Source organism: Netta rufina (assembly GCF_964035555.1).
Source record: "Netta rufina genome assembly, chromosome: 2".
NCBI classification, from domain to species: domain Eukaryota; kingdom Metazoa; phylum Chordata; class Aves; order Anseriformes; family Anatidae; genus Netta; species Netta rufina.
Genome location: NC_140124.1, coordinates 20,496,964 through 20,510,357, shown reverse-complemented (window position 1 = coordinate 20,510,357; position 13,394 = coordinate 20,496,964). Strand labels below are relative to the sequence as shown.

Sequence of the window (13,394 nt, the reverse complement as noted above, 5' to 3'; positions counted from 1 at the left end):
ACTTGTTTGTTTTATTAATCATATTATTTTCTTAAGCTACTTTTCTTGTGCTCTAAACACCTTCTTTTATGATTTGCTTTCATGTTTGTCAAGGTTTACTGCAGTGTCTTCTACTTCTCTTCCACCTTCATATCTCTATTCAGGGATTTATTTTTTTTTATTTCTTGTAATTATATATGCCCTAAAACAAACAAACAAACAAAAACACCTAGAGAGGTGGGGATTCGAGTTTCTTTGTTTGCTTTTGTACATGAAAAGGTACCATGTTGCAACATACTGAACATTTTAGACTCTTGTTAGGTATGAAGTTAAACAGAGTTGAACAAGTATCTTCTCACTATTGCACTAAGGAAACAGCTCTGAAATGAAGAGAATCAGGTTAGATTGTTTACACAGAAGAGTTCATTCTGGTTTTGATTGTTTTCACTGGAGCTGCCAAAACGGTAAATTATAATGATGGAGATTTTAACCCATGGTACAGAATCTAAATTTATATGTTCATTGTTTTTAATTATAGTTGACTTAAAATGTTAGTTAAAATGCATTTTATAGTCTTCATCAAAAACTAGTCTAACTACTGAATGATAATTTGATTGAAATTGTGAATTTGTGAAAACAATTATATCTGAAACTTTGAATTTGAGAACATAAACTCATCCAGATGGTCTCTCCGTCTTCAACTACCTAGTAACTAGCATGATTTTGTATATAAAAATCATAGCTGGAAGCATAGCAGTAAACTAATGCAATTTATTCCTTAACTACTTAATCAGCAATCAGCAGTGACAAGCCAAAATGTAGCCAGTGTTTGGAACTTTAAGATAAAGCTTTAGAATAAGAAGTGACTTGTGTTCGCATAAGGCTGGAGATGTACAATGTGACAGCACCACACAGAGGCATAAGATTTTTCTCCTCATTTTTTTAAAGGCAATTTGATGAACTTGAGGCATTAAATTATGCACACTATGCTTTCCTACAACTCATTTTTGTTTCAAAGGTTTGTGTCCACTCTTAGACTTCCTAGGTCATGTTGTCTTCTTAAAGGTGTTAGACATTAGAGGAACTCCATACTCCATACATACTCCGTACATAAGGTTGCCTGCTTGGCCACTTTTTCACAATGAAGCTTTTGCAAACTTGAGCAAAAGTTTACTGATTTTTGATAAATTCTTTTGCTGGCTATTTTTTAATAACTTCTGTAAGAGTCTCCTTTGTTCCTTCCTGCTATAGAACCACATGTGCAGGCATTTGTAGATGCTCCTCAAAGAAGCACACTAATGTGTGCTAGCTCTTAGAACATTTTTAAATGGAGTGCAGATCCATCTGTAGCTCAAAGAAAATGGCACAAGAGTGTGCACAAGAACTAGAGGAAAAGTTTTAGAGTCCAACAGAACTAATTTGTTTTTCACTAGCAAACTAGCTAGCAAGCAGAAGGGATAGGCTGGTGACTCCTTAGTCACCTGCAGCCTTAGAAAGTGTTGCTAGCAGTGGTGAGAACCTGACAGTTACATTACATCCTTCTTTTCTTCACTGGAAGGAGTGTTAGTGCCTTATCCCCTCTCTCCAACCCAGAAAGTATGTTCACTCTCTTTAGCAATAATTTCATCTCTGATCTGCAGGCTTTAAAATCTTCAGTGCCTGAGTGGGAGTTGCTGGAAGTCATCACATAAGTTTATTTACTAATGGACAAAAGCAGCCTGCCACATGGCTTGGCAGCAGTGGATTTCATTACCACAGTGGCATTCAGATATGCAAGCAACTTCCCAGATCCCAGCTGGGGATATGTGAAACTTTTGTATAGAATACCCAAATTGGAGGAAGCTTATGTTTCTCACATTCCTGTACATGCTCCAGAGATGACGTGTTCTAGGTTAGAAGGGAAGGCTGCCAGTTACTTCACTCCTTCAGTGGCATCTGTCTCTATTGACCGAATAGAAACAAAACTTCACTTTGGCTTTTATTTATTGCAGCTGCCTTCTCATGCTTCATTTTACTTTCAAGAACAAAACATACACACACACACACACACACACAAAGAAACTCAAATGCCTTCTATCCAGCTAAGCTGTGTTTCTTTGTGATTGGCTCCAATGCAGTCAATGTCTTTGGATCCTTTCAGCTTGTTTCTTCTGTGCCATCAGCTGCAATGATAATGCACTAACGTGCTTAATGTCAAAATGAGCATGGAACACAAATTTTTCCAAAGAATACTCATACTATATTGTATCGCACAGGCAAGAGAGTGAAAAACAGCTCTTTGGAGAAAGTATTTTAGAATGACAGAAAATCATGGGGAAATAGGACACACAAATGTCATCCTTCATCCTGTTACAGAGGGACTCAAATATATCACTTAAAGGCCTCTAGCAACATGGATTTGATGGCCTCCTCAGGCAATCTTGGTACTACAGATAGAAACTTAAAAAGTTTTTCTAACTGCTAAAATGTCTTTCTGCAATTTAAGTTCAATACTTCATGTCCTTTTGCCATGGAGATGTACAAATGAACATTCCCCTCATCCCTGCAAAAATCTTGTTATATACTTGAAGGCAAATTTTATAGTCCTTACAGTCTGCTTTCTTTAGTCTGAGCAAGCTCGGTGCTTTCAGCCTTTCTTCACAGTTAAATGTTCCTTACAAATATGAACATTCCCAGTTGCTGTCCTCAGTACCCTCTCCAATTAGGCCACATGGCTTGGAAGCCATGTGGAAGTTTGGTGTGGTGGAATAGATAGTGTATTCCAGGGAAGGTTCTCAAGGGACATCTGAAAGACTGCTAGAGGTGGTTGCTGCTATACTTCTGTTCCTATGTCTCAAAGTGATAAACAGATTATAAGATCATTATTTCAACATTTATTTCAGTTGTTTTCCACTTGTGAACTGGGAGGGAGACAGATATTCCTTGTGTGGAATAAGAGAAAAAGATGTAGTTGTGAAGAAAAAAAAAAAAAAAAGAGAGACATATTTGTTATTTTATTAGTCTAGTTTTTCTATCCTAATCCATTCCTTCCATCGATTTTTTTTTTTTTTCCTGAAGCATAAAAAACAGTGCTATAACAAGAGATACTCGGTTCTTTCTGCTGTTATTCAGAGTTTTTCTGAAATTTCATGGCCATCACACATAGGAAAGAAAGCAAAGAAAATGAAGATCACATGCTGAAAGAATAGAAGAAATTGGTTGGTCTGGAGCCTTCAGTGTCACCAAGATACAAAGGACTATATATATACATATATACATATACATACATACATATATATATACACACTCACACACATATATATATATATATACATATACATATAAAGTTTCCTAAGTGACCAAAACTGTAAAAGATACAGACCTAGGAAGCCCAGGCAGGATATTAATAACCTAATCAAGCAACCAAGTGACTTTTAGAGTGATTCCAAATTAAGCTTTTGGAGTGTCTTCCCTCCTTGCATCTTGTCTCCCATTTCTTCTGTGGGATATGCAAAACGTACTTTACTCTTGTAAATGTACATTTAGTTTAAAAAGTTTTATAAATGCTTTGTAAATTGAGATATTGAGTTATTGTTACTATTTAGAACGGAAGCTTTGAAACCAGTATAAAAGATTATTTTAAGGGATTATTTTAATTAGTATTTTAATTGTAATAGACTCTTAGAGCTTAGTGATATGGTTTAGTGAAGGACTTGTTAGTGTAGGTCAGAGGTTGGACTCGGTGATCTTGGAGGTCTCTTCCAACCTGGATGATTCTGTGATTCTGTGATTTTGGTTCACTAGAATTTTGTTGTTATAAACCTGAGGATAAACATTCTTCTGTATTATATATTACCTACAAAATTGTGCACTGACAAAGAGAAATACTTGATTTTTCTTTGAGAGGTACATGGAAAAGTGAAGAATTCTGATTTGCTACATCCAAATCAATCAAATCTAGATACTTTGATTTTCTAGATACTTTGATTTTAGAAATCATGATGTTACTCAACAGTCCCTTTCTACTCTTGAAGGTATTTTGTGGAGTATATAATTTTCTCCCATCAGGGTTGTATGGAAAACCCTATATGACAAGGTAGTATTTTTTGTTACTAAGGAATACAGATGACTTTAGCAAAGCTATGACCCACGTGACCTGGTGTGCATTCCAAGATGATTAATCCTCTCCTTTCCTATTGTGGTATTTATGGTTATGTTAGAAAACCCACCTCCCTCTGGAACTCAAACACCCACTTTTGAGTCTTTTTTTGTCTTTTTTTTTTTTTTTTCTCCTTTCCTAAAGCATCATATGCTTGGCTTTTTAACACTAATTATTCTCATTTTCTATTTGTTACAATTTCCTGAACTTGGCATTTATGGCTTTTCTACATAAATGACATTTATCAACATTTCAAATTTATTCTGACTCATTGTTTTTGTGAGTGATGGGTTACCTTTGCCCTTATTGTAGAGTGGTAACACATATGTAACTTTTTTCCCATCATGAGACTTCATGATGGGCATATACTGTATGTATACTGTATATACTTACTGTAGCAATGAGGTTAATATTTCCAATGAGGGTGATATTTCAGTTATAACAAGTCACAGCAAGCGCTGCAACAATTAGCTTAACTCAAGCTACTATAATACATTTAGTTCAGCTGCCCAATCAGGTAGTTTAAAATTAGGATGTAAACTGATGACCAGATGGCAATACTTATCCTACTGAGTAATACTGCACTTTTTTGCTTTCCTCAGCAGTAACTATATTGGAGACAGAGTAGTGGAGTGAGCATTACACAGCTTTACTCTAATAAGGAAAGCTTCATGTTTCTAATTAACAAAAAATATAATGTGTTGCATTTCTAGGGATGTACATACAACATGTAAAGTAACGAGTGCATCATCTCACTTCCTAAGCACGTTCTTCTTCAGGCAATTACCACCTCATCCAGCTGATGGATTATAACATTTGTGTAAACATGTGACTAAATTTTCATTTGTATATTCTTTGAGGTCTTTTAAGTCATCCAAAAGATTTCAGAAATTTTTAAGGATAAGACTTTATCCTTATTTTTAAGGTATAGACTTTAAAATAATTTTTTGCTACATTCACAAACAGAGTGCATCCATACATATGTTTGTATAAATACCTTTGAATACAGGATATATATGCATATATGTATAGTCTATATGTAATATGCAAGGTAATACACTTAAAGTGACATCCAAAATACTGTTTTGAAAAAAAAAAAAAATCCTAAGAACAAGATAGCAATTAACAAAGCTTACTCTCCACTTCATCTGAATCTGGGTTGTGTAAATTCAAACAATGCCCGTATTATGCACATAAAATTCCTGTGGTCCCCTCAGATTAGGTGCCCAACTACATAAGCTCTTTTGTGATTCAGACCCAAAGTGAAGGGACATCTGAAATATGCTGGACACTCTGAGCAAGTTTGAATTGTTATGCTTAAGAAAACCTCATACACACAGGCAGGACCACCATTTTCAGTTCTAAATACAGCAAGGAGAGAGAATTTGTTGAAGAAAACAGTCAATGCTTTTTTGGTGTTTGTTGTTGTTGTTGTTGTTGTTGTTTGTTTGTTTGTGCCCACAGTTTTGTGCAACACCCTGGTGGTTAATGGATTTGCAGAGGAAGCTGGAGACGTGTGTTCAGTCTCCTTTCCATCAGGACACACCTAAGTACTCAGTGTGTTCTTGCTCAGATATGTAATATGTGTATGCCTTGCACAGGTTCTGTAAGGTCAATGGGGGAGTAGGGAATGAAAGAGAATTAGAGCCATCCCTATTCATATCACTTCCTACCAGCTCTTTAAAGGTGGTTCCCACTGTGAATTGTGTGACTCGTCCTTTGGAAGTGCCTCTGCCGACTATAAGCAGAACCTAAGTGTTTAATTCCTTATCATGTTGTTATCCCATACAGTTGGTTTTTGATGTCTAAATGAGACACCAGAATTAAGGCATGCAAATCTGGCCCTTTGGGCACTGGTTTACAAGCAAAGTCAAGTTTCTTGAAAACTTATCTAGGTTTTCTTTTGGCCTCAGGTTTTATGAAACATAGTGTGATTTTGGAGTAAAAATCTATTCTGTGTAATTTTTATGGGCTTTATTCAGGAGGATTAGTATGCAAATATACACTTAAGATGCATATAAATAATCCAACATATTATAGATTCACTAAACTAACTAAAAGCATCAGAATACCATGAATAATTAAGGTTATGATTAAGACCACACGAACAAATCAACAGGTTGAAATTTTCAGTTCTTCTCATTGTCATGACAGGTAATCAAACTGAATAATGAAACTAACATTAGAAGGAATTGCTTTCTGATAGTCCAGTGAAAGAATTTGAGGAGACATATCTTTGTTAGCCTTTCTTGCACCGATTTAACTCATAAGGGGATATATTTTTGTAGCCTACCTGTGTCATTGTTCTAAGCATCCATTCTGGTTTCAATTTTTTTGCAAAAGAAAAATACTTGCATTTAATGAATATTTAATAGCTTTATATTTTTTAACAGAAACAAATGAAAAATAATTATTTTAATGTATCACACTTATACAGAACATTGGTTTATTTTCATTAATTTCAGTAGAGCTCAATTGGGAATATATTTAGCCATCTTTTTTTTTTTTTTTTTTTAAAAAAAAAAAAAAGGCTTTTTCATCATGAAATTACCTGGTTCTTTGACAACCTGTGTGATATTGTGTTTTGTTGCTGTTGTTTTTCTTGACTTTTCAAGGAAACTAGAGGAACCGACTAATACTTCATTTGCCAACCCATTGTATGAAGACCTTAATTCACCTGGGAAAGCAAAGGTAAGCAGCAATAGCTGTTCCTATACATTCAGAAAAATATGAGGTTGTTAATATCAAATAGTTTTCCCATTAAAACAAACTGTGTAATTCCTCACTAAATGCTATTTAATAAAAGAAGACTAAACTGTTGCATCACTCAGATCAGTTCCAGTACATTTTCAGTACAGAGGCAGATTTGAAATCAATTCAGTTCTGTGAACATGTTTTAAACAAATACTGGCTGTGGGCTATTGAATCTGAAAAAAAAAAAAAAGAGGTTTTACGTTAAGTATTTGGCTAAACATATCAAAGAAAAGCTCACTGGGACTTATGTCCATGTTTTGCTTCTGGAAAAAAAATGAAATGAAATGAAATAAAATAAAACAAAACAAAACAAAATAAAATAAAATAAAACAATACTACAAACATAATACATGATTTACACGATTCATCACTCAAATTGTCTTTGCACACTCACATAAATTTAATAAAATGTGCATTACTGTTTCCATCACTATAAAATTCATCTTGAAACTAAACAAACAAGTCTACACACCGTCTGATCCTTGACCATGTTTTTCCTTCATGCCATTTGGTGATCATCATTAAGAGACTTCTGTAGTAATAAAGAAGTCTGCGAACAAAATATATGTCTAAAAGTGAACATAGTGCAGTAAAATATTTCAAGGCTAGATTTAACTATCACATTAGAGTGGTAGCTAAACTTTATGTTTTACATGTAACAAGAGAAATATAATTGACTTAAAATGTAGCTGTCTGCTATTTATTGTTGAAAATAATACAGACCTTGGATTTACTAGGAACCAAATAAAATTTAAAACATCTTCAGTTTGATACTATTAGCACTGAAATGATTAGGTTTGGTTAGAAATAGAAAAAAAGAAAATTTCCTTGTCCTTTCCACAGTCAATAATATAAGATTCCACCACAGTTTTGAACAGGATTAATTATGACATCTCATTTACTTTTTATAAAAGTTTTACACATGATTTTAGAGAGATTAGATCAAGTTAATTCACTTATAGGTTTGGATTTGTGAGAGCTCCACGTTGGAAATGTTCCCATCACAATAATGTCCAATTTATCAGGACGTTTGTATTTTAGTTAAAATAGATTCCTGACATGCTTCATTTAGTAGCAAGCTCAAAAAACAGAAGCACAATATCTGGAGAGAGATTTTCATAGAAGACAGCTCCAGGCACTGTGTTTGAAGTCCAATGCTGTACCAGATTTTCCTGTTTTCCTTAAGGCTGTGAATATATGTGTTTTCACTAATTCTTCCTTTAAAGGAGAAAACAGGAGTTATGTCAGGAGTTTTGCCTAAGACTGATGAACCTTACATCCAAATGACGTATCACCAATCAAAAGATACTATAAAACATGAGCGACAACTCTTATCTCAGACTGAATACCCACAAGTTAAGTATTTGTGGGCATCTATATTTCATAAAGAAAGAACAATTCTCACTGTACTTTTTCTGAACATTTAAACTATGCAAACCTAGTGTTGACACACACTTGTCTACACTATTGTTTGCACTTCTGCATTCACAGGGTGTGTTACTTTGACAACCACATGGAATGGTATTTCCTGAATATCACTTGCAGCTCAATAAAAATATTCTGAAACAGTTGTGTCTTTTTACAGTCTCCCGGGTACACCACCTCACCCACTGTTCAAATCAGTGTTTCTCCATGGCATGAGGTATGTAATAAAATATTGCTCTTCTAAAGTAGGATATGTGTTGGGCTATTAAATAAAATGCTATAGTAGAGGTAATAGAAAGAAACCACTTCAAGTTAAAGGTATACTGTTGTTCATTGTATTTGCACCTCTGGAACTCTGAGAAAGATGACCAGGGCTGTAATGGCCACCAAGGTCCTCAAGATAGAAATTTCATCAATACTATTTAATGTAGCTGCTTGTTATGTCATACAGTAGTTCAAAAATTTCCAGTAAGACAGATGCTGAATAAAATATTTAAAACAATTAAAGTCCTTGCCTGAAGAGTTCATATTATATTTTTTTTCCTGATATGTTCATCAGCCAAGAAACTTAGAACTGTTAATGAACTGAAGTATCTTTCAAGAGATATATGTCTAAATTGTTTCTTCTTTAAATTACAATACCATGTAACAAAATTAGTGACCTACTTTGGTGACATTACTGTACATGGATTCTCCCAAAATAATACTATATGTTGGAGAAGGAGCTCTGCAGACAAATAAAACAAAGTGGGAACAGATGCAGAAGAAGGTTAAGTGATTTAGTCAGGTGTAAATGGTTGATGATGATTTTTGGTGGAGCTATGCTATCTTTTGTCAGCTGAAAATCTGGTCTAGAATGTTAAGAGATTTTATTGATTTATTTGAACTTACTGTATTACTTTGACACTTGGAAATCTACAGCCATTTTTATGCTCTAACTAATGAATTGAATTAGTTGTTTCTTTAAATTTTGTTCTGTTTTTACTTTTAGTATCCATTTAATGAAGGTGTGAATGCTACCTCTTTTCTAAATCCTCTCTATGGTGAGGCAACAGAAGACATGGAGAAATTATGGAGTTCCTTGAAAATAGACAAAAAACAGGATTAATATTGCTTGTGACTCTGCCTGAAGATTTGTTCTAAAATCTGAAAGTATGTTATGATACTGCAGCATTTGCAATATGATGAATAACTCTCTACATAATAACTCTTTTATTGGTATAATTATATTCAGAATGTAACATTACATTAAAATGGAATCTATAAATATATATATATATAAATCCATATATACATATGTAGTCTTCTTTCATATTTCTGTTGATGCAGAAATGTATTGGTAACTATAACTGTGAATTCATTTTACATTTGGGCAATTTAAATTCCAGTATGTTAATAAAATGTTTAATCCAATCCAGATTCCTGAGGTCTGAGAATCATAATTTTGTGCCTATTATTTGAGAAATGATGACAAATATTTCTGTAACAAATATTTCTGTATTTTTATATTAGAAAGGGATTTTAAATGGCTGTTTTAGTGTTCCAAGGGGCAGAAGAAAAAGGGAAGTATTTTTATAATTAGAAGCATATCAAGCTAATCAAAAATGGTCATAAATCATGGATATGAATATCAGCTCAAGTATGTGGTTCAGCAATGTGACATACTGGTATGTACATTTATTTTAACTAAGTATATTTATTGTTAACCTTGAAAGCCATGTCTGACCAAATTCCCTCTGGTCAGCTCTACAATGGTTACCACAGTGCTACTGGTGTTTTTAGCTTAGTGATTTACAGAGAACTGTCTTTTCTAGAGAAACTAGAATATAGCATCTTCTATAATGCCCACTTTAATTATCTAGTGGTCGTTTTCAATTTGAAGGTTTAAGTGTTCCTGCTGTGCTTATGTTTTCTTCCCTTACTGTATTTTCACTTAATTTAAAACCCATTGGAAAGTTTCAAAGATATATAGTACTCCTTCATACTTATTAAAATAAACATCTGGATAGCAGATAGTATCTGTGTTAATTTAGGGAAATCTGAAATGCTTGACATTTATTAGACTTTCAAGTCTCCACACAAAAAAGCACATGGAAGCCTGGCTTCATTCCATCATTCATGAGACTGCTTAGTTTTGGGTGGTGGTCTTGGGTTTCGGTCTGTTTGTTTGTTTTTATTTTATTTTTATTTTTTTCTTAATAACACAATAGTATTCATACCTGGGACCACAGAACAACTTTTCAGATGATTTTTTCTTATTAACTGGCATATTATTTCAAGGTTAACAGAAGTAACAAGGCACGATTCACATTGATATTTATCCATCATCCTCTCCACACCTTTCTGGCTCTGAATCTCTGCTCTGAATCATAGAAACATAGAACATCCTGAGCTGGAAGGGACCCAGAAGGATCATTCTAGCTTCACACAGGACCACCTAAAAACCAAACCATGTGTCTGAGAACGTTGTCGAAACACTTGAACTCCAGCAAACTCAGTGCCTTGACCACTTCCCTGGGGAGTCTGTTCCAGTGACTGACCACACTCTCCATGAAGAATCTTTTTCTAATATGCAACCTAAACCTCCCCTGGACCCATCCCCTCAGGTCCTATCACTGGTAAGTGATAGGTGATAAGTACCTCTGCCAAATTGTAAAACTATATTACAGTTGCCTCTCTCTTATTTAATCCCCTGTAGCATTCTCAGTTCTTCCCCAAACTCTATAGCCTACCCAAAAACTTATGCCTCTTGAGCTTGTTTTCCTGATATGTCCTAACTACAGATCAAAAAAGGATGTAATAGTTAAAATGCCTGGCCCAGAGCTACGTGTGTGCTGAGCAGATGCGGTATGTTGGCTGGTTGGCCTGTTGGCAGCACACTGCAACTTCTCTCCCTCCATGCCCTGAAGCTGGACTGTTGTTTCCTGCCTTGCTGCTGATTTTAATGAAGCTGGTCAGAGCTTCACATGTTTCAGGCACACACCTGCCTTAATGCTGGGTTTTGCTGGAAGTGACTAAAAGTTATTCATGAAGGCTTTAATAAGGAACCGTAGCAAGATGATCACACATGCTGTTTTCCTTCGGAAACACGATTAATAAGACAGAAATATGGAATTTGTTTATTATACTTGTTAAGTTGATACACAGAAAAGGCTTGATACAGCAAAGTGCCAAGTGCCTCCAGCTCCTGAACTCTCTGGTATTTTGATTAAATCTGTGTGAGATGATTGCTCTCTGCATTATAAACAGGCATTGAGCATTCCTAGAAGATCAAGCCCATGTAGTCAAATTCTCATTTATTTTGCAATAAAGTGACAATGCTTTCAGAATTTTATTAAATACTGAAATGCTGGTTATGACATAGTCCTTAAATCTCCAAGCATGATGTCCTAACTATGTCTTTCTGTAAAAAAAAAAATAAATAATAATAATAATATTATTATATTACAAGGAAAAAATTGGTAACGGTAGAATTTTAGCACGTTTTTCCTTATGAAACAAAATATATTTATTTTATTTATAAAATATATTCATTTTACTTATATTGGTACTCATATTTTAATGTCCTGTATGGAAACATATGATTTGTGATTACAAAGAATTATTGTAAAAGCACTTAGAGAATGTATTTCTCATCAGTAGCTGTTTCCTTAGAGAATTGTCACTATTCTGTATTAACTCCAAAGCAAGCTAGGCCTTTACTAAAATCATTTTCCACTTTTATGTTTATAGAATATTTTTAAGTAAATTGTTAGCATTCAGACTTTTCATCTTCCTGAACTTCAATTGTTTTTCACTATTTTTATTTCACCCGGAACAAAAGATTCACTTATATCCACTCTGCGGTAATGGTCTCAAACTTAACAGCCTGACTAACAACAACCCAAAAACGAAACATTTAAGTTACAGATAAAAATTATACTTTTAATGTCAGTTTTGGAAACTTGGCAGTACTTTCAACCAAAGCAGTAGAATTCAAATTTTCATTCAGACTTGCCACAAATTCATTTTCAAGATCTAAAGAAAATGTCAGAGAGAAAGAATTTGTTAAATATTTATACATAGGTTTCTTACATCTCCTAGTTAATAATAGTCCTTGACTAAATAGCCTCTCTAAGCTCATGCAAACTCATTAATTCCACAAAAATGAATTGTTTCCAACAGAGGCTTGTTTTCTGGGAGTAAATTTGAAGATGGTTCCTCTAGCTAGATGATGAATACTGTACTTAGTCTAGTTTAATGTTGTTTGTACATTAATGAATCAAGGAAATAGCAGAAATCAATTGCAAGACAATTTTTTAACAAAACCTAATACCACTTTCAGTGTGGTTAATATGCTCTGTTCAGAGTTGTATCTCCAAAAATCCTGGAGTCATGAAGAATATAGTTTCCTGATTTTGGCTAATCTTTTTCAATGTAAAGCATAGTTAGAATACATACCAGCAACCAAGTTTCATACATAGCCTCTTATTTTGTTGTACCTTTGACCAGAAGGTTGCCACCCTTGTTCAGAAAGGTGGCTGTATTAGGCATGTTCCTGCAGCAGCCAACCACACATCAGAAATGCCAAGCAAGTTAATGTTCATCTTTCCATTGTAATTCACCATCTGTAGCTACAATCATTCTTAAAGGAAATATTTCATGCTTGAAAAACATGGATTTTTTTCTATAGATTATTCATTAATAAGTAATTATTGTTAATTATTAATCATTATTAATCATTAATGTTTTTCTATAGATTAATCAATATGTGGCAACTAGGCTATAGTAAACTGTAAAGTATAGTAGACATTGTGAGTTTGCATTTTAATTTGATGAGTATACTCAAAGTGAATCTTAAACATGTGGGGAAAGGAATAGATCAAAACAGTACCTTAATTGCACAGGAATATACAGTACAAAATTATTTTTTTATTATAGCCCCTCCCCCCCCCCCCCTTTTTCTTTGTCCTCATCTTAGTATGGCCAAAGAGCAACATAGACTAGAAGTGGAGATCCTAAGGGATCCTAGAAGAGGGTTCAAGAACATAACACTTGAGTTAACTGAGCATTCAAGAGGTGAGAATGGAACGTGGTAGATAAACAAGAGTTGCTCGTG

At 34.2% G+C, this 13,394-nt stretch overlaps 1 protein-coding gene across 1 annotated transcript in view; it reads left to right on the top strand.

Moving 5' to 3' along the window:
• MALRD1 (MAM and LDL receptor class A domain containing 1) overlaps window positions 1-9,404 on the top strand; it is a gene marked incomplete at both ends in the record, with an annotated part of 250,210 nt that extends 240,806 nt beyond the window's left edge. The window contains 3 exons of the mRNA XM_084281876.1: window positions 6,733-6,808; window positions 8,457-8,513; window positions 9,288-9,404. Coding sequence (XP_084138002.1) covers window positions 6,733-6,808; window positions 8,457-8,513; window positions 9,288-9,404 — 250 coding nt within the window. The remainder of the gene's footprint in view (window positions 1-6,732; window positions 6,809-8,456; window positions 8,514-9,287) is intronic.
• Window positions 9,405-13,394: the final 3,990 nt, after the last annotated feature.